Source organism: Meleagris gallopavo, chromosome 5 (genome assembly GCF_905368555.1).
Source record: "Meleagris gallopavo chromosome 5, MGAL_WU_HG_1.1, whole genome shotgun sequence".
Lineage (NCBI taxonomy): Eukaryota > Metazoa > Chordata > Aves > Galliformes > Phasianidae > Meleagris > Meleagris gallopavo.
In genome coordinates this window covers 11,370,099-11,392,283 of record NC_139408.1, presented here as the reverse complement: position 1 = coordinate 11,392,283, position 22,185 = coordinate 11,370,099, and the positions used below count along the sequence as shown (strand labels likewise).

The following is a 22,185-nucleotide window of genomic DNA, read 5'->3' as shown; positions in this document are numbered from 1 at the left end:
AGTGTGACTTGGGAGCAAGAGGAGCTTGGAGATAAAGCTTTTGGCTAAGAATCTCAGCAGGGAGTATTTCACGGTTCATGCTGTGAGAGATGCTGGATCTCAAGCTGTGACTCAACCTGTGCTTGGAAATGTAAACAAACCAGGTACAAACTTCTGATCACAGAATGACAGAAATGCAGGGGCTAGAAGGGACCTCTAGAGATCAAGTCCAACCCCCCTGCAAAGCAGGCTCCCTACAGCAGGCTATGTAGGTAGGTGTCCAGCCAAGTCTTGAATATCTCCAGAGTAAGAGAATCCACAACCTCCCTGGGCAGCCTGTTCCAGTGCTCCGTCACCCTCACTGTGAGGAAGTTCCTTTGCATATTGGTGCAGAACTTCCTATGGTCAAGTTTATGGCTGTTTCCCCTTATCCTGTTCCAACAGGCCACTGAAGAGGTAGGCCATATCCCTTTGACTCCCACACTTAAGGTATTTATAAACATTAATAAGATCCCCTCTCAGTCTTCTTTTCTCAGAACAGACTCAGCCTTTCCTCATGAGATGCTACAGGCCCTTCACCATCTTTGTGGCCCTCTGCTGAACTCTTTCCAGGAGATCCCTGTCTTTTTTTGCACTGGGGAGCCCAGAACTGCATGCAGTACTCTGGGTGAGGCCTGACCAGGGCAGAGTAGAAAGGGAGGATCACTTCCCTTGATCTGTTGGCTGTGCTCCTTTTAATGCATCCCAGGATCCCATTGGCTTTCTTGGCCATCAGGGCACACTGCTGGCTCATCGCCAACCTATCGTCCACCAGAACCTCCAGGTCCTTCTCTGCAGAGCTTCTCTCTCCACCAGGTTATGTCCCAACCTGTACTGATACTTGTGGTTATTCCTCCCCAGGTGCAAGACTCTATACTTGCTTTCAGCTAAACTTCATCTGGTTTCTTCCTGCCCAGCTCTCCAGTCTGTCCAGGTCTCACTGAATGGCCGCACAGCCTTCAGCTGTGTCAACCACTCTTTCCAGCTTTGTATCTTCACCATACTTGCTGAGGGTATACACTATCACCTCATCAAGGTTATCAGTGAAGATATTGAGCAAGACTGGACCCAGCACTGACCCTGGGGAACATCACTGGTCACAGGTCTCCAACAGGACTCTGCACTGCTAATCACCACCCTCTAAGCTCAGCCAGTTCTCAACTCACCTCACCATCCACTCATTTATCCCACGCTTTCTCAGCTTCATTATCAGGATGTTGTGGGAGACAGTATCAAAAGCCTTGCTGAAGACAAAGTAGATGACACCCACTGCTCTCCTCTTATCTACCCAGCTGCTGAAGCCACCATAGAAGGCTGTGAGGCTAGTCGAACATGAATTTCCCTTAGTGAATCATGCTGACTGTTTCTGATGACCTTCTCTTCCAATTACTTGGAGATGGCACCTAGAACAAGCTGTTCCATCACCTTTTCAGGGACGGAGGTGAGGCTCACTGGCCCATAATTTCCCAGATAATAGTTTCTGATGCATGGCACATTTTTATTGTCAGTATTTGATTAGTTTGTGTTTAGCTTTGGTTCAGCTAAGCCTAACTTCTCAAGATGAAAAGATTCACGAAAGCTCAAGCCAGATGAGATTAAACCCGAATTTACTTCTTACGGTCCACGGTCACCGCTCACGCAGCGCCTTTACAGAGCGCTCTCCCGCTGAGGACAGCGAGCGGTGCGCTGCCCCGTTTCCCGCCCAAACAGCCCCCGGCCGTGAGGGCGGAGCCACGGCGGCACTACGCGGTACCTCGGCTCCCTCAGCCGGCGCGGATCCCCCCATGGCCGTCAACGGCGACAGCGCACCGAAAAGAGGCGGTCCCCGAGGCGGGGCGAACGGCGGGGCGGGGCCGCGAGGGCGGTGCGGGGCGGTCGGCGACCGTCCGCAGGTGCGGGGCTAGCCGCAGCCGCGCAGCCCGCGCCGGCCCCGCCTGGATGTGCGCGGAGGCGGAGGCGGCGCCGGGCTGCGCGCAGGGTCCCGCCATGGCCCTGGCATTCTGCGGCGACGAGGGCAACTCCACTGCTTACAACGTGGACCACGGCGTGCTCAACAACGGCTGCTTCGTGGACGCGCTCAACGTGGTGCCGCACGTCTTCCTGCTCTTCATCACCTTCCCCATTCTCTTCATCGGTGAGCGTCTCCTCGGCCCCGCCCGCCCCGTGCCCGCCTCGCCTCGTCCTCCCCCGACTCCCCTTCCCGCCCTGCCGTGCCCCGCTCCCCCCTGAGGGATGCCCCGACCTCTCTGTGCCGCCGACCGCAGTTCGTGCCCGGGACACGGAGTAGGGCGGAGCGGCTGCGAAGCGCTGCCGCAAACCTGGCAAGTTAGCGTTGTGTGATCGAATAAACCCGCTGCCGGCGTGTGCGGCAGCCCTCCTTATGGCTGATAACCACGGGGGGAGGGCTACCCTAACTTGCCGTGTCCGCAGTGGCTGTCATCTGATAACCTAAAACCAGGGCTGCCGGTAGGTGGCCCAGTCGCTTAACGCACGGCTCTGCCGCTGCTTCTGGGCACCTGGAGGCTGGGCCGGATGGGGTCCTGGGCGGCCTGAGCTGGTAGGTGGCAGCCCTGCCCGTGGCGGGGGGGTGGAACCGGATGATTTCTATGGCCCCTTCCGACACAAGTCGTTCTATGAGTTTATAACGTGCTAAAATGTTTGAAAAATATTTAATTTGCATAGTAAATTCCCAAAAGTATGGGAATTCTAGGCTGGATCCTGTCTGCTTCATTAGTTTCATTCTGTGTGAAGATGAAGCAACGAGAACACAGTTCTGAAAGGATTTGAATGTGTGCATGTTTAACATGGTTCTGTTCGTTTTAGTACACTTCATTTCTTACACGTATAATTCCTGCATACAGAAAATTATATAGTCAATTCTGTAAAGAAAACTTTTTTCCTATTCAGGATGGGGAAGTCAGAGCTCCAAAGTCCATATTCATCACAGCACATGGCTTCATTTTCCTGGACACAATCTCCGCTGGATTCTAACTTTTATCCTTCTGTTTGTGCTGGTGTGTGAAATTGCAGAGGGCATAGTGTCTGATGGGTGAGTGTATGTCTCCATTCTCCTTATAGCATTGAGTGTTTCCAAATAATTTCAGGGTGTTGCCCCCCTGTTTAAATTCTTGTATTCCCTATATTCTATTCCTTGCAATTATAACAGTGTAATCTGTATTTTTGGTGATTAACTTACCGACCTTGTATCAGAAATCCCACAGACCTTGCCAAGTATGCACACACAAAATTGACCTTAATCGTTTTTAGTTCAGCTTAATCACAGTATCTTTCCAAAGAGTAATCAGAGATAAATCCTAATGATTCAAGCAGATGGTGACATTTTCCTGATGTGTTTTATGTCCGAGGATGCAGTTCCACAGTCTTTGCTCAGACAGAACTCCCATGAGCACAGTAGATCACGCTTCCCCCCCAAACTGTGTCCTGTTCACCGTAATAAAAGGAGCAGGTCTGTTGGACATCATCATCTCACCTGATAGAGTTGCTTCTGAGGTGCCAGTGATATTTGTGCAGTACATCTCATCTGTTGCCTTGAGAGCATCTCGCATTGTTTTGATGAAAAATATTTGTTTTCCCCAAATTTAGATCTGTTAGAGCCTTCACTTGATTTGATCAGTACTGCTTGTGGCTTGATTGTATTCCTCCCCAGTTGAGTTAGGTGTTATAGAGGGGAAAAGGCTATTATGTGAACATCTGTTCTGTATTTTCTTTAATCCATCACTTGTTACTCAAGTGAGGAAAATCTTTCAACAGTTAGCTGAAGGGGAAAATTACTTTAAGTAAAACAAGTGATACAGGAAAGTAATTTATCGTGAAAAAAGGTAAAGTCCTGTAATGGTGACTGTGATCATCTTCTAAAGAAAGGTCTGATTTTCATCAACAGCATGAATTTCCATCCTGAGGGTTATGAGGTTGAAGCTGCTCGTTAAATAGAATGAAACCTCTCAGTTTAGCCATTTATATAACAAATGTCCATCCACCAGTGTGAGACACACTGCAGAATTCTGCTGTAAAAGCTGATATCATTATTATAACTTCTCTTAAATATGTAAATAAGATTTTTTTTTTCAGAGCCAGGTTTTTGATTTGTTTTTTGAGAGTCTTTTTCAAGCTTATCAGGATGTGGGAGGCTCAAAGCAACATCTCCTGCCTTGAGTTTTCTGTTTTATTTTGTTCATAAACATAATGGGAGAGTATTATTACTTGCTACTTAAATTGACTCAGAATGCTGCTGTTAAGTAATAAGTGTCACCTGACAGGAATTAAAGCTCCTAGCTATCCTGAGGGAGTGCCAACCCACAATCATGCCTCCCAGGCAGTGAGCACACTGGTCTATAAAAACAGATTTTGAGATTCACCAGCTTTCTGAGACCGAAATGTACCATATTGCTAAGTCCTTGTGACAGTGATTGGTTGCCAAAGGCTTTGGCAGTGGGAAATAGAAAAACTGTACCTCTTGACAGTATAGGAAACTTTATTGCTTTTGTGAAAGAAGGAATAGAGGGGAAAATGGCAAGTGGGAGGAAAGAGGTGGGGAGGAATGATTGTATCTCTCTTTATACAAACTGACAAAGCTGGCTAAGAATTCCCATATTCCCAAAGGCTGTGTTTTCCAGAATGCTGTCCACTGCTACATGAAGCAAAGTGTCAGGACTTTTGCTTTATGGGACAAAACTTAGAGGCGTATGATTCTGTGGTAGATTTTGTTTGATGAATGGTAAGTACTGAAAACAGTGCACAGTGTAAGTTCTGTGCTGTCATGCTGTTTTCTTCTCTGAAACCGGAGAAGGAAAATCAAGCACTTTCACAGAACATTTCTATAGGAAATCTTATGCTGTGCTGTCACTTGGTGTTCTCTACATATTTTGATGGACAGCTCCCAAACTAGTTTAGCTTAAATTAACTTTTCTCATTTTGGAACTGAGCTGCTTATTCTAATTTAAACAGTGTTCCCGCTAACTTCAGTATGAAATAAGAGCATGCACATTTCATTTTCAGTGTGGGGGAAGAGTTTGAAATCCGACTGTGTGATTTAGGAGCACAGATCCCACTGAAAATTGGATAACTTTGCATCTATAAACCATCTTAGAAAGAAAGTCCTATCTCCAAGCTGTGTACAAAACAGAATTCATAAATTTAAAAGGAAGCATTTAAGTAGCTGAGATTGGTTCTAATTAGTTTTTGTTTTGTTTTTTTTTTTTTTAGGGTTTCAGAATCCCGCCATTTACACCTGTACATGCCGGCTGGGATGGCATTCTTGGCAGCCATCACGTCTGTTGTCTATTACCATAACATTGAAACATCCAATTTTCCAAAGTTATTAATCGGTACGTTTCTCGACCTGAAAAGCTTGCAAGTGTGACTGTTGGTGCTGTGCACCTGCTCCTTCTGTGGTGTGTCACTGCAGTCTCAGCTTGAGTGAACCACACCTGTATTCTGGTCTGCTGGTTGCCATTACCAGTCTCAGTTCTGGAGAACAGTTTTCCTGAAATGGCTCATTGTTTTCAGTGCTTTTGAATTACAGTTATATTCTGTGTGGTGTGTTTCCAGGGATCCATTGGGCTTCTTTAAGAGAAACTAGATTTGTGGGAAAAGTAGCACAAATCAAACTCTAAAAGCTATCCATATCCCTCTGCATGTCGGCGTGTTATGTTTAATCATGGTATAAAATTGGAGCTGTCTTCCTGTCTGTGATCTCTTGAAATATGTGAGGAGTCAAGAGAAATGAATGATGCCAGTGACTTTGATGTATTACTTTCTTTGCTGGTTCTTTCTTCTCCTTCTTAAAACTTCCTTTCTAAATTGCTTTAAGTCAGGGCACTTTCCATTGGGAAGATATAGGAACTACCTAGTATTTCCTGCAAGACTGTAAATAAGCTGTAGCTAACTGTAGGAAATCTGTTACTGCTGACAAACACAGTTGGAGTAGATTGCAGTCTTTGGAAGAATACGTGTTCAGCCATCCTATTACCTCGTTAGATTCACTTTCAGTTCATTTTCTATTTTAATGGATCCTTCTAGGCTTTGTCTTTTTGTCGTTGTGGCTTTGTGAATCGGAGTTCTGTTGTAATTCCTGTCAAGTGGTAAAAAGTCAGCAACAATTTGGTTTGAGAAAGCTTTTCAACACCAACAGGCTACATGTTGCAGTATGCAGGCATCCTTTTCTGCAGGAGTCTTTATCTCTCAGTAACAAAGTTACTCCTTTTTGAAAGGTCTAATTTAGATGATAAAGAATAAAACAACTACAAGCAAATAAGAAACTAAATTTGGGTTTCTATCTAGACATGGCAGCCTTTATGGTTTCTTACTTGCGACGGCTTTTCTTCTTGCACTCTTCTCTTAAGTAGGATCTTTTTTTTATCTGTATGACTGGGTGGGGTTATACAGTCACATTTTTGGTGACATGGCCTACTTTTAATGTCTTCTCCTAGCTCTACATGTGATGTTTCAGGAAAGCATTGCCCACGTGTTACAATCACCTCTAGAAAGCAAGCTTTCATTGTTATTGAGTTGGTTTTTGTTAGTTTGTTTTCAGATGTTCAATGCAGTTTTTGATAATTTAGTGTTGCTCCCATGTTCTTGCTGTTAGATCGCTAAGCACGAGCATGAAGCCAGTAGTTACCCTTTATTTGTATAATCCTTTCCCTTTAGAGATTTCTCTACCGATAACTTTGTTTGGTGTTTTGAGGACTGGTGCTGGATGAGCTCTGAACAGTGTTCGAATGATAAACAGATATGTCAGTGAATGTCAGCAACTTAAATAAGTGCAATTAGTAACTATGGTGCTAAAGCTAATCATAAGAAATTTTCGGTTTGCAAGAATTTCCAAGGAATTTAGGAAATCTAATCTTAATGCTAACAGGCAAAAAAAAAAAAGGAAAATTAAACTATATTCTATTCTAATTAGTTAACCTAATTTGAATCCCAATCCAGAGTCTTCATAAACTGAGTCCTAGATCTTTTTTCTGTGTATTTTTTGTTTTTCTCTTCATTGTCATATTTTTGTGAGTGCCAAAAAAACATCTTTAAGTCTTAATTATGTTTTTTCAAATGTACAAATTTTTTATTACTTAACCCTAAGAGTCACTGTCTTTCAATGTTAGTTGCAACTGCTTTGTATTGACAGCTGAGACTAGGCAATGATACCTTTCTGCAAACTAGCTCAGTATAAGGTAGCTGAATATAGCTATAATTAAATCTGTCAACTCACTGGAGTGCAGTGTGGCCATGAAGCAGCTTTCTCTTAGAGCCTAATACAAATAAGGTAAACGGAAGCCATGAGGAAGAATTTATATAAATGATAATTATGGTTGAGTGTATGAGAAGAGAAATCGAAAGAGGGTTCTTCCTTACTAAGATGTTGCAGAGGAGATGTAATATTCTACACATACAGAAAAGTGAAGTTCCGCCTAATTTGAAGGCATCACCTGCCTCAGCTGGAGGATCAATGCCTGCAGGTGCACTTGGTAGCAGTAGAAAACAACAGGCTAACTGGAAACAGCATAGAGCAAAGGCTCTTTGGCTAATACAGAACTTATTGAATTCAGTGGGGAAGTTCTCATTTATGCAGAAATCCTTACAGGTCTGTCCATTCATTTTGAACAGATAAAATTTTCCAATCCTGTCAAAGGACGGTTTTGTTGTTTGTTTTGAAAACTTTTTCACTCTGTACAATAAACAAATCAAATCCATTTATTGTTGTTCATAAGCAAGCAAGGGATGAATATCTTGTCAACTTGGGGAATTAGCATGTTCTCTTAGGGTATTTCAGAACAAGGGTTGCGAGTTCTTGTACAGATCCTGCCTCTCAGCTCTGTGCCCAGGCTTCAGGCTACTTTAAAGTAGTCATTCTTTTTATCTTCTATCATAAAAGTTGTCAAGGTTTAGTGTTTTTGTTCTCTGAAGCTAACAATTGAGTCCAGGGTCTCAGAGTATCCAAACTGCTGGAACTCTTTGATCTTATCTTAGCCTGTTTTTCTGTGTATGATTTTGACCTGTAATTGTATTTCATCAAACATAGCTTTTCCAGTCCAACACTGATAACATGTGGCTCTCGTAATAATGCTGATTTTGGGACTTTATGCTTAGTGTTGCAGAATAGATGCAGAACAGTTGTACAGTTTAGCAGGACACATTTTAAAATAATTCTCATATAGAAAATCTGCTAGCTTTCTTGACATTCAAAGTATGTATTTGAATGGTAGCGTATGATTGCACTGTTTTTGGAGCTAATATTTGTTTTGCAGATAAACCCCAGAAATAAAACATTTGGGGAAAATGATGAAATAACAGGACTTATTATGCTGAATGAGGTAGTAGTACGAGAACACATGATTTTTCTTTTAATTCAATAAAGATTTCTGTTCTTCTTTTTGTTTTACCAATCATAATTATAGGACTGCCTCCCTATTCTTGACAGTAATCTAGTTTTCTAGTTTAAATATCTTGTACCTTAGCATCATTGTTAATTCCCTCGCATCAGCAAGTTGCTGATGGCTCTCCACATTTGTAAGCTGGACTTATAGTTGCTGATGCCTTAGAGCACTTTCTCTAATGTTGCAACAAGACACTGAGAAAGCAAATACATGTTTTTCTTGTCATTTAGAGTACATCTCAGCTGTTGTGGCATGGCACAACATAGTAGCAAAAAAAAAAAAAAAAAAAATCATGTAAAATATCATAATCCTATAAATTGTTTCCTTTAGAGTTGGGATCAGCAACTGGTTTATTGTATAGTAAATAACATGGAATGCATTTCTAAAATCACCAGGGCTTACTGCAGGGATTACACTTATCTGTAACTGGCACTTCCAGACAAGAAGTTCAGGAGAACTCTAGAACCTAGAGTACTGTGTTCAGCCCTGGGGTCCTCAGCATAAGAATGACATGGAGCTCTTAAAGCAGGTCCAGAGAAGGACCATGAAGATGCTCAGAGCATGTGAAGATGGGCTGAGAGAGTTTGGAAAGTGAAGGCTCCAGGGAGAGCTTTTAGCAACCTTCCTGTACCCAAAAAGCTCCTACAGGAAAGGTGAGAGAACTCTGTATCAGGGAGTGCAGTGATAAGACTAAGTGTTGTTTTGTTTTTTTTTTTACAAAGAGAGTAGATTTAGACTAGATGTTAGGAAGAAATTCTGAGTGATGAATCACTGGAACAGACTGCCTGGAGAATTATTGGTGTCCCATCCCTGGAGGTTGAAGGCCAGGTTGGATGGGCCTTTGGGCAGATTGATCTAGCAGATGTTCCTGCTCATGGGAGGTGGCTTGGAACTTGGTGATCTTTAAGGTCCCTTCCATCCTAAGTCATTCTATGCAAAACTCTGAAAAGTTAAAATTATATTTTATGAAGATCTGAACATCCTTGTTAAATGTATGTCTGTTATAAATTACATATATGGAATTTGCGTTGTGCAATAAAGTTGAAGAGCAGCAGCAGTTTGGAGAAAATATTTTTATGTTCCGACATACACTCCAGAGATTTGCAGGGTTAATTAGGTCAATTTTCCTTCAAACCAAATTTGTAGCAGCCTTGCAGCATTAACACAATTTGAAAAGCATCATTTATAGCCACCTTCTCTTTGAGGGAGCTTCTTCCCTCGAACTCACAGTGTGGCTGCATTCTTACAACAGATAGAAATTTCCTTCGTAAGATTTCACTTTGTAAAGCTTTCCAAGGATCACTAGATATAATGGGAAAGGAATTTGGATCAAACATTATCTTAATATTTTTGTGTCTACAAAATTGAATGAGGATTCTGTTTTGACATGAGGAAGTCCACTCTGGTTTTATACGTAGTTGCGTTCTTTTTGAGTGAGTATTTAATAAGTACTACATTGGTGTATTTTCACAATTATGGAGCTTATTTTTTTTTTTTCTTCCCTACAGCTTTGTTGTTCTACTGGACTTTAGCTTTCATAACTAAAACCATCAAATTCGTAAAGTTCTGTGATAATGGGGTTGGATTTTCTCAGCTTCGATTTTGCCTCACAGGACTGCTGGTTGTTCTATATGGAATGCTACTGGCTGTAGAAATAAATGTAATCAGAGTGAGGGTAAGTTGAGTGTTGTAAGCCTCCAGTCCTTTTTTTTCCCATGTTGCCAGGTGCTTAGTATGAAACACATTTCTAACTGAGAGAGAGAAAATCCAGTGATAAATAGAAATATATTTGAGAGCTAAACAGGAACCCAGTTTTATTTGGTCGTAGCTTAAAAATGCCAGAATCAACTGTAGATAGATTTCACCTGTTTAAGTGTATATTACAAATTTACAATTTCAGTCATCAGAAACAAATATTTCTGAAACAAGAAAAGATTGGGTGAAAATAATTGTGTGCTCTAAGAGATAGTATTAGACGCACAATTAACATCTTTCATTTTGCAGGAGATAATTTCAGTAGCTGATTTATTGGGGCAAATAAAATTGCTATATAGCCTCCCAGGTATGTACATTTCTTTGTGTCTCCAGTCATAATCCAATCATAATCCAAAAAAGAGGTGGTTTTGGAACCTGCTGGGTAGATAATTGCCAAAGTTCTTGCCTTCAGCTGTCTCTCACCTAACTGTATGTGCAAATTAAACTTAGTCTCAGGAGGGAAAGAACTTCTTCCATGTAAATGCATTTGCTGCTTCCTTCACACTAATATATGTTTTATTTCCAGTAATACTGTAAGCAACATGAGATGTACATGTGTGTCATATATATTTTATTTTCCTTCATGTAATAAAACTGCATTTTAAATGAGATTTGGTCATTGTGGAATTATAAGCCACAAGGAGGAATAAAAATGGTCACTGACTACTGTCATCTTTTTTTTTATTTTCTTTTTATTTGGATTTAATTATTAAGGGATGTCACTGATGCATAAAAGTTACCCAGGAGCATGAATTTTTTTACTACCTGTTGTGCCTATGCCAAAGTTTGGAGAGACAGGCTTATTGTTACAGCTGCTGAAGGAAAGGATTGGGTTGAATGGAGAATCAGCCACTGCTGGGAGCACTTTAAGGAATGGGGACATCCACAACTCCTCTGGGCAGCCTGTGCCAGCACCTCACCACTCTCTCCTTAAAAACAAACAAACAAACAAAACAAACAAACAAACTTCCCTGACATCCAACTTAAATCTCCCCTCCTTTAGTTTAAAACCATTCCCCCTATCGCTATTTACCCTTGTAAAAAGCTGATCTCCCTTATGTTTATAAACTCCTGTTAAATATTGGAAGCCTGCAATGAGGTCTCCGTGCAGTCTTCTCTTCTCCAGGCTAGACAAGCCCAGTTCCTTCAGCCCATCTTCATAGGAGAGGTGCTCCAGCCTTAGGATACATGAATTATTTCTCCAGCTATAGCTGGAGAAAATATACCAGTGAAGTATATCCAGAAATCCTACTAATACTGGTGTGATTTACATACAGAGATAGTAGAAGTGGAGTGAAGCATGTGACTGAGAACTTCTAAGAAAGAAGTGTATTTTTGAGAGATGTTTCATTTTTGAAAAAAAACAGTGTCTGAAGAAGTTTTATCTTGACAATAGGAAATAAGAAATAATAGGAAATAATTAGGAATTTTCCCTTATTCTTAGGAGTTTTCCTTTGCTCTTTCAGCATTTAAGTCAATGAAAGCATTTGTTAGGGCCATATGCACTGTAGTACAGTGGTTTTTTGGACTCAGGACAGCTGAGGTCACTGTGTGTTTTGAACTAGCTAAAGGTGAGGCACTGTGGTATAGAAAATGAACCACTACTGCACTATTGTGTTTTTCTTCAAGTATACAAGTTGTGCCTCTTAAAGAAAATGATGCTGAATGTTTAGGGTAATATATTTCTGGGCTAGATGCTTCTAATATTCCCACGGTACCGGAGGTACCTGGATTGCTATATTGTTTGAATTTGAATGCCTAAATTCCATGAGTACTTTTGATTCACTGATGATCTGCTGTGTCCTTATCTCTTACATGTTCCTTGCAGACTTGTATTTTCTATATGAGTGTGATTCTTTTGGGGGATTTTTTTGAATTTCAGAGATATGTTTTCTTCAAAACTCCTAAAGAAGTTAAACCTCCTGAGGATCTCCAGGACCTTGGTGTTCGATTCCTGCAGCCGTTTGTGAACCTGTTATCCAAAGGAACATATTGGTGGATGAACACGTTCATCAAGACTGCCCATAAAAAGCCAATAGACTTGAAAACCATAGGCAAGCTTCCCATTGCCATGAGAGCTCTGACCAATTACATTCGTCTTAATGAGGCTTTTGAAGCACAGAAGGTATGCAAAACATAGAATTGTCAGTCAACTTTCTCACTGTTGACATTTTTCATTGCTTTTTATGCTGTGACTGTGATATAAAACTATGTGAACAGTCATACTAATGAAGTATCCATTAATATAGGTTTCTCTATACAGAAATGTCACTCGGTTATAGCTTGTACAAATAACAAAATTTCTCTAAATAAGTATGCAGATCAAACACATTACTAGTTAAATGCATGTAAAATCCATATGGCCTCTATTACAATGCAGAAAGTAATTACTGACTGTACTCTCTAAAACACCATTAGCATTATTCCTAATAAAACCTTGAAGCCATTCAATAACAGAGTCAGTATTAATGAGGTCTCATAGAACTGTTCTATGATGTTGTTTGAGCTACGGTTTGTCTGTAAGAGAATTTAGGGCCAAAACTACCTTAGCTCAGATTCTGCTTGGCTCCCTATTGGGAACCAAGTGTATTCAGAAATGTCTTTTGCAGCCTATCTAGAAGAGTGTAAGCTTTTCATTCTCTGTGTTCACAGGAAAACAAAACCTGTCAGTTCCCTCTCTTTTTTTCCTACTCTTGTGGCAAGACACAAACATCAGTTACTTGATACCTGTTAAGGACAGGAAAGAAATAATAGTTTCTTTTGATGAAGTGGAGAAGAGTACAAATTCAGGCTTTGTAGAAAGCCTCAGAAATTGTGATTTCTGTGCTTTTCTAGTTCAAGGATTGCAGCCGATTGTCAGTGAATTAAAGCAGGGGGAAAATAATGTATTGCAAATGAATACAATTATATAATCCTAGATTTTCTTTTCATATTCTGAACAGAACAAAAGACCATCTTCTCCACAGGGATCCGGGTCAATTTGGCGTGCTCTCTGCTGTGCTTTTGGGAGACCCTTACTTCTCAGTAGCACATTCCGTATTCTGGCTGACTTGCTTGGCTTCGCTGGTCCTCTCTGCATCTCTGGGATTGTTCACAATGTTGGAAAAGGAAATAACACCATCCGCCCACAGGTACTGTCTGTACTGGCTCTGGCTGGGAAGGGGTTAACTTTCCCCACAGTAGCCCATGTAGTGCTGTGTTTTGCACTTGTAGCTAGAACATTCATAGCATTCATATTGTACCAGTGATTTTTCCTGAGCAATGCTGGCACAGCATCAAGTGTAATAGTTCTCTCATTTTACTTCCACACAGCTTTTCCTTTTTTTTTTCTCCTTATGTTAAAATGTTCCTTATCTCAACCCATGAACCTTTTTTTCAAGGTATTTTCTCTTCTGTTCTTTTGAGGAGAGAGAGTGAGAGCAGTGTGGTGGAGATCAGCTGTCTATGTGTGAAACCACCACACTGTAAAAATGTCATAAGAACAGGAATAAAAAAAGTAGTGCTAAAACTGTATATTATTGATTCCTAGTGAAGAGGGTGACTGCAATGTATTTCTGAATGCTAGAAGTGCTAGTATGTATGTAATGGCTAATTACATTTATACCTGGATGGTGAACATGAATGTTACCTATATATTTTTCATCAGGCTTGCATTTGGGAAGATAATCTCGTTCCAGATAATGGTGAAACACTCAGAATCTTGCTAATACTGTCAGTATTTTTGGTACAGTTGTTACAGAGATTGAACCAAGTATGTGATTAAGTGCTTTTGGAAAGGCAAAAGGATGTTTTTATTTCCAAATGGCTTTTCGTTTCCAAGTCTAGGAGGATTAAAGTGTGCCTTTGGCATCATGATAAAATACCAAATGGTATAGCTGTGAAAAATAATCTCTGCTAATGGCTCTAGAGGTATCTGTTTAGAAAGATCAACTGAAGCAAAGTTTTTAGAGATGCTATTTAATTGAATGATCCCCAAGAAGAAACTTCTTGATTTATACATATTAAAAAAAAAAAAAAAAAAGAAAAATATAAGGAAGTGTTTTTTCGTAAGGTAGGGTTACTCAGTCCTCATTTTTATGAGAAATAACTTTTTTTTTTTTTTTTCATCTCCTTTATTGTTTGGTAAAAGATTGATTTCTGAAGTCTATTGACACTGCTGGAAATATACTCATTCACTCAAGTAGGCTTTGGATTAGGACCATTGTAAATATTGAAATACATTGAATGCTTTTCAGAAAAAAAAAGCCTCAAGCAGAAATGAATTATTTATACAAGTTGCAATCTTTGTTCTAATATTTGGAGAGTTTTCTATACCAAACAGATTCAGTGAAAACCAGTCAAAGCAGGAAATTAAAAAACTAAGACTATAGAGGGTGTGTTGTGGCAAAGTGCGATGGAAGCTTTTAAGGTGCTTCTTGATAATTTGGAACACTTAACTGTCTCAGCTGAAATTATACCAAATATCTACAGGTTATCCTGTTTAATTTTCCTACTGAAATGCCAGCTAGTACTCCCCTGGTAAAATGCTCAAGTCTGGTAGATAGGCTCCTAGTGGAGCGTCTCCAGCTTTGATATTTTCACCACGTCTGGCTAAGTGTGGCCTCGTGGTTGTAATGTATACCACTGGGGGATCACATAGCAGCAGTGTTCACTGATGGTGATAGTCCATGAGTGACCATTAAGAGTTCATTTTACCTTTGATTAAAAGACTCCACCAAGGCTTTTTCTTCTGTTTCAGCCTGATTTATAATGTTTTTCTGTTAAGAGCCTAATGACTTTTCTAACTGAAAACTGCTTTCTCTGAATAAGATGAACTACCTTTTTAAAATATACTAGGCTTTTCTATTTGAACTGTTTGTAAATAGACTGATGTGTTCAGGGAAATCTCTTACATATATATATGCACATTCCTAGTCAGCTGCATCTAGTCTGGAAAATCTACACCTGCTCTACAGCTAGGGATATTATATCTTTACTTGTAAAGAATCAGAATAGAGAACCATGCCTTTTAAATTATTTGCTCCTGAGAGCTTCATAGCTGTAGGAATAAACCTTTTAAAACACCGTGTTATGAAAGTAAAGCTACTGGGAACAATTGCTTATATCTGATGTGCTGCTGCATTTGATGGATTTGGAAGAATTTCCATACAGTTGGACAGAATCAGACAAGCAAAGTAAGCTGTGAGTGCAGTGGGGAGCATCTACTTAGCCATCACTTAACCTAACTTTTCTTCACTTGAAATAGTGTAGACTCGGGAGGTATTGTAGCAAACTTGTATCTTTCAAACAGAGGTTCTGTCTTGAAACTGAAGGCAGAGAGATAAGTCTTAAGATACATTTGCTCTGTCCTTCAGGTCCTTTGTGACAAATGAAAACTGCCACGGAGCTGGAGCTCTGAGGTCACGTGGGTGTCACAGGCAGTATTAACTGCTTTAGTTTGTGCTACAGTTAGACACGACAGCATCTTAAATTCTGTCACATTCTTCGTGTTTATTTATAACTCCAGTATCAATATTTATGGCCACCCCTGGAACGTTCTCGTGACATGAATTGGTCGGAGTGTTAAGCACTTCACACCAAAGAAGAGACTGTCAGAACAATAACCTTTATGTTTTGCTGTTAGTGTCTTTTGTTTTGCAGCATTAGGCTTGGTATTTCTGCTATTAGGAATATTTGTTGACATAATAAATTGAAATGATACATCAAATCTACAGAATCATTATTTAAAAAGAAGGTATAAGACTCAGTGTAAGAAAAGGCCCAGTATTGACATTTAAGACTATTTTAGTCAAGGGACTGTAAATATTTGGAACAGGTGCCTTTTGCTTGGCCTTCCTCTGGACTGTGCCTGCTAGTACTTCAGAAATTATATTATCCTGAAGTTATCAGGAAGGTGGGATACTGAATGTCTCCAGAACCATTTTTTTTAGAACAAAACACATAATTAGTTCTATCTATTAGTTTCTCAAAATTATTTGCCATACATTCAAAAGGTTCAGTAGTTGTTCAGTTATTTCCTTACACTTCCCAGAGGCTTGTGAGTGTGCTTAGACAATTACTGTAGTTTAGTCACATAGGTGCTCAGTGACTGTAAATCATCACAGCCTGATGATGCATGTGAGACTGTGCTTATCTTGGTGAAAAATGTCTCTGTGTGTGATGTTTTTATATGTATATGTGTGTGTGTGTGTATGTGTACATCCTCTTTTTCTCTCAACTTATGTACTGGAATAAAAAAATGAGAACTTTAATTTCTCTTTTCCTCCCTGCTTACCTATTACCTGATGTTTTAATGTGAATCAACACTAAGTCAAAATCTCTTTGCTAGGAAAGTATGATTTGACAAAATGTATTCGTGTAAAAAAATTTTTTAAAATGAAAAAGTAGTATTAGCTGCAGTAATTAGAAGTATATGTAGGTCAGCATTAAAACTGTACTGCCTTTGTCATGCCTTTGGTATAATACACCATAATCTGCCATCTTTGTGGCTGTGATAACACTAACATGACAGCAAAGAGAAAGGGATGCCTTTGACAATCATAATCTTTCCGTATTGCAAACATGTATGTTGTTATGTTGGATATGACTTTCACCCTGGGTGAGCCTTTGTTCAATTAAAAAGAAATTATGGAGAAGAACTGCTAAAATTATAGCTGATGTGTGAAAGGGCAGCTCAGAGGAAATATTGTCACAGTTACAAGTTAAGGTATGCCTGAAGACATGTCACACATTTACATAACAAATGTAAATGATGCTGGTTTATCCCAAATGTGTCTTTTTTTTCTTTCTTCACCCAAAATGATGACTTATGCAGTTATATTCTACTTTGAGAATGCATGCAGTGCACAGGAAACAACAGATGGCTCTTGAACTTGGACAGATAAGTACTAGGTACAGTTTGTCCACCTTACATGTGCCTTATGCTTAGGAGCATAGATATTAAACAGTGTGAAAATAAATTGGAAGCATGTAATTGACCATGGACTTGGCCACTTTATCAATTTCCCTTTTCCACTGTTAAGGCTTTACAGATAACACAGGAGAAGACTTAGTTGCTCTTAAAATATTCCAAATGTGGTACATTTTCTAAAGTTTCCACCTAACGTTAAGTCCTAGGTTGTCTTATTTTTTAAAATTACAGCATGAAAAACTTATGTTCACAGTTCACAGTTTCATCTTGCAGGAGTCAAAGGCAAGTTAATCTGACTTGAAAGGCTAAACTTGTAAGGCTATAAGTAATCTGGAAGAGTTACTCTTACTGCACCACAGACCTTTTGTAGTATATAATGCTGCTATTGCCTGTTTGAATTACTGTGGAACTGACAGTCATTTATGGCTTAAAATCTATTTAAGTCACAAATAAATCCATAATTAAATGTCTCTATCTGAACATAATTATTGGCACGTACTGTAATTGTTCAGAAAGTTTTACATCTGATACAAATTGAAGGAAGAAAGCACATCCAGTAATTGCCTGCGTTTTATTTGAATTGGAAGATTCTGTGTATTTGAATACTTTCTTGGAAGGCCTTTCTGAGTACTGATGCCTTATTTTTAGTTTAGTGTTCCCACAGATTGCAGAAGTGTTTAAGTACATTTCAAAACTGGTTGAAGACAAAGCACCTGGCTGAGTTGGAAATAAATTATTGAATTTATTCTCCGTTTTCAAAGTATGGAATTTGATGCTTTCAAATAACACTGAAGGAAGTTTTCCATGCTGTTGTAAGGTATTGCACTGTACACTTGCTTAAAAGTGAAGAAGCCTCCTCACATGAATAAGGAGTATTTGAGTCAACAACAACTTACAAAAATGGAATCGTAATTACTAGCTTTGTGTCCAAGCCTTGGTTAGAATCTTAGTAGCTTGTAACAAATAAAACATAACCAGGTAAAGAGGGAGAGCAGAAGAAATCTAGTCACATGCGTGCTGCATAGTGACAAAAAGACCTTTGACTGGCGTTTACTTTGGTTAGTGTTTGAAGAGTCAACCACAATTCATTTTTAAGTGATCAGATGTTTATGGAGAATGACTCCTTGGTGTCAATAGATGACCTCCTGGACATCCCATGAGATGGTTAGGCTGTTGTGTGTGTGGATCAGGCTAGTTTCCTCTCTTGAGAAGGAATATTCTTCTGTAAGGTGGAAGGCACTGTGTCAGGAAGCATGTGCTGGGTGTGTTCTTACGTGTCTCACAGAGTAATACAGAGGATCTTTTCAAAAGCTATTTTGTTCATTAACTGGTTTATTTATTGCAAAGGCAAACATGGTTTTTTCTGTTTTTAAGACTATAAATTACCATAGTGGTGTAAAGGGGATAGATGGTGTGCTTAATACAGTAATGGCAGGAACCATCATGGCTGTTGTAAGATGGAATAGAAAGAGATAGAAAAAGTATCCTAAAGCTCTGCCTTCTTTTGGCAAACGAAGTGGCTTGTTGGGTTGCCATAGCTATAAGGCCTCACCCCTCCTTTCATATTTCTTGTTGACCCTGCTCTCTTTTCCCCCCTTTGATTTAATTCTGGTACCCATCAGCCCATTCTGTGGTCTGACTTGACCCATAAAATAAAAAGGAAGCTAGCAGGTTATTTTTCCTGTGCTGCTTTTCTTGTTAGTTGATGAGAATTGGCTCAGCAGGAGATCCGATAAGATCCCAGAGTAGCACACAGTAAGCTACAGAAGCATGCAGCTTGGAGCAGCCTTGGTGCAATTAAAGGTGGAGAGATGTGCACTCCTCTTTCAACTGGCTCAACATCATCTTGCAAAACCACAACTTTAAAACTAGGTTTAGCCTCTGTGTTAATTTCTCAGGTGGGATTTTTATAAAGAGTTAACTGCAAGACACAAATCAGATGTAATAGTCAATGAGTGTTTATGAAATGTGGTTTATGAAGTGTTAAAGCAGTCTTAAAAGCTTTAACAGCACATAAACCATCTAGACTAGAAATGTGCTCAGTGAGGAGTGCAGCAGAAATGGAAATGATGAGGAAGTCTCCTGGGAGGAAAGAGAAAAAAGCAGCTTCCTTCTTCTGCCTTTAATGGTAGTGTAAGCCAACAATCAATGTTTAGAAGGAACCAAGAGGAGGAAGAGGAAGGAAGAGACATTCTAGTTTCAGGGGTTTCTCAAAATGAAGCTGACTCTGAACTAGTTGTGGCACTGAACGTGTCGAATAAATGCACTGTTTTCCCAGTAAATTGTAGACATGCTTCAGAATGCACTCCAGTGACCTCACAAACATCCTAGGAGATAGTGACCACAAATAAAATAAATAAGTTAGTGCTGAACAAACCTGTTAAATACCACAAACTGAGATAATGTGCATATTTCCAGGAGTTGGAAAGATGTGTTTTACAGCAAGTGAAGAAGATCAGTTTCGCATTTGGTAACCTTAGATGTCAAAGTAGGGTGGCAAGTTTTTCTGAAGGGTGTTAACTAGTCCTGTCTGACAGTGGGCATTGCATTTCTTTAGCAGTTGATGATACTGAGTTTCTCAGAACATCCTAGAATTTTGGAAGGATATCAGAAATCCTATGAATGTCACTTTGCTTTTAAATAGAACTTACTGAGCTGGCAAATTGTATGACTGTCTCCTTGAACTGTTAAATGGTGAGGTTTCAGGTCAGGTTGTAAGCAGTTTCGAAGTAATAAACTACAGTTACTTGCTTGTTAATTATGCAAAACTGATGAGTAAATTACAATTGCATCTGATTTCTAATTTTTTAACTTTTTTTTTTTTTTTTTTTTTTTAGACTAAAATTCTTGGTGTTTTCTTCATTTCATCTCAAGAGTTCCTGTCCAATGCATATGTTTTGGCTGTACTCTTGTTTTTTGCCCTACTGTTGCAAAGGACGTTTCTCCAAGCATCATACTATGTTGCTATTGAAACGGGAATCAACTTGAGAGGTGCAATACAGGTAGCCAATCATATGGCTTGTTTTCATGCAATCACATATATATTTGTAAATATATTATATTTGTAGTAGTTCAGGTCAGTTAAGGCAACTGAAAGAATTCTGTCGTGAAATAAATTGAATGTAGCCATTGCTGTTAATTTCAACTGAGATTCTACTTTTATTCTATATGATATTTTTCATACCCATTTATTATATTTGGTAGTGTACATATAAACATACTTTGGACATAAAGATAGATTGTATTTACAATGCCCAAAGTAGCACGGGTCGTGCCATCAATTACTAGGTGCTGTGAAGTCTGTAAATACTGAACTTCAGATCAGTAAAATGGAGATCTTGTAAAGTGGAATAACTGTGAACAGCAAATTAAAGCTGTATATAGTATACAAAAATCTGTGCCTGAAGGACGAGTAAGTGAGAGAATTAGGAGTTATATTACAGTGTGATACTTCCAATTGCACTGGCTGATATCTGTCCTTTGACATCTTGAAAGCCAACCCTTTAAGTTACAGTGTTTGTCCACTGAACTTCATAGACCCTCACAGAGTCTTGGTGTAGGTGAATGCTTTCAGTACCAGTATAATTATTTAATCCTCTTTTGATTGTGCACTTGGAAGCAGTTGTCAGATGCCAGACTTCTGGATTACACCTATTGGTTTTCTCTTACTAGAATGTGGTAGAAAATACCTGAAGAAATAAAAACTTAACTTAAAGCATACAAGGCATAAAACATATCAAGCAGAGGCAGGATAACTGACTGAAAAATATGCAGACTGCAGCAACTAGAAAATAGTAAAAGGGGAATTGCAAGAAAGTAATGTTACATTCCCATCAATGTTGTTTAAGAAAATCTTCATTCTGTGCACTCAGATATTACACAGAAGCTCAAATAATGCCAACAGTCATACCATTCAGGCTGGAAAATTTTTAGACATCATTTGAAGCAGCATAATTAATGCTAATGGCACTCTCCCAGCCAGTATTTAGTGATAAATTCTTTTTTCTATAATTTTTTAGTTTCTTTAGAGCTTTTGTCTCTTTGTTCCCCTGTATGAATCTACACCTGTTCCACATGCCCAGTATGACTTCATGCTTCATGGTGGATAGTTGGCACTCGATCAGAAGACATTTTCTGAGTCAACGTGCCATCTATCAGTAAAATTTCATGACTGTAAAGCATGATTGTGCAGCCTTTTACCTGCTGCTGGTGAAAGTGCCCTTTTATTATTGTGTAATAAGATTCTTTTTATTTGTTTATACATAGTGCCTGGTTCTATATTAAAGTAACTCATTCAGTATAGAATCAGACCTGTTACATTATCTGCCTGTGAGTTAATGTTTGCTATGGGACTAGGCTTTCTAGCCAAAATATAAGAATATTCTCAGCTCTAAACCTGGAATATAGTTTCATTCTCTTAATGATCCCCAGGGGTGCAAAAAGGGAGTATTTAGACAACAGTTATGTACCTAATTGTTCACTGTGCCTCCTCTGGGCTAGCAATAGCATACTAGCTTAAAATTTTTAATCATAACACAAAAGGCAAAACTTAAACAGTTTATATTCAAGTTCCTGAGGATTTTGGTTCCTTGACATGCTGGATGGTGCCTGTGTTTTAATTTGAATTAGAAATCTTTTTTCTGTATGCTAACAATATTTCATCTATCTTCCAGACAAAAATATACAATAAGATTATGCAGCTTTCAACTTCTAACATGTCTATGGGGGAGATGACTGCAGGCCAGATCTGTAATTTGGTTGCCATAGACACAAACCAGTTGATGTGGTTCTTTTTCCTCTGCCCTAACCTTTGGGCTATGCCAGTACAGGTAAGCATGTCTTTTGGTTATTAATGTACATTGATTTGTAATGATTGTTTGCTTTTGAATTTGAAATTGAAACTTGAAAAAAGTCTTCAAGCTATTAATATCTATAGATGTTATAGATATCGTAATCCATATCTGTGAGAGGACTGTAGGTATTTAAGATTTTATTAGGATCCTCATCTTGTCTGCTGCCAAGTATGTTGTGCGTTTGTAACAAGGATTTATAATGTGCAGTAGCTATTCTGTTGTTTATTACGTCAGAGGAGTTAACTGGAGTATATTG

General features: G+C 39.3%; 1 protein-coding gene across 1 annotated transcript in view; it reads left to right on the top strand.

Moving 5' to 3' along the window:
* Window positions 1-1,882: 1,882 nt before the first annotated feature.
* The window catches only part of ABCC8 (ATP binding cassette subfamily C member 8), a 67,341-nt gene continuing 47,038 nt past the window's right edge, over window positions 1,883-22,185 (top strand). The window contains exons 1-8 of the mRNA XM_085224240.1: window positions 1,883-2,152; window positions 2,926-3,067; window positions 5,242-5,363; window positions 9,920-10,086; window positions 12,049-12,291; window positions 13,109-13,297; window positions 19,914-20,078; window positions 21,750-21,905. Of these exons, the coding sequence (XP_085080366.1) occupies window positions 1,957-2,152; window positions 2,926-3,067; window positions 5,242-5,363; window positions 9,920-10,086; window positions 12,049-12,291; window positions 13,109-13,297; window positions 19,914-20,078; window positions 21,750-21,905 (1,380 nt within the window). The 5' untranslated portion in view covers window positions 1,883-1,956. The remainder of the gene's footprint in view (window positions 2,153-2,925; window positions 3,068-5,241; window positions 5,364-9,919; window positions 10,087-12,048; window positions 12,292-13,108; window positions 13,298-19,913; window positions 20,079-21,749; window positions 21,906-22,185) is intronic.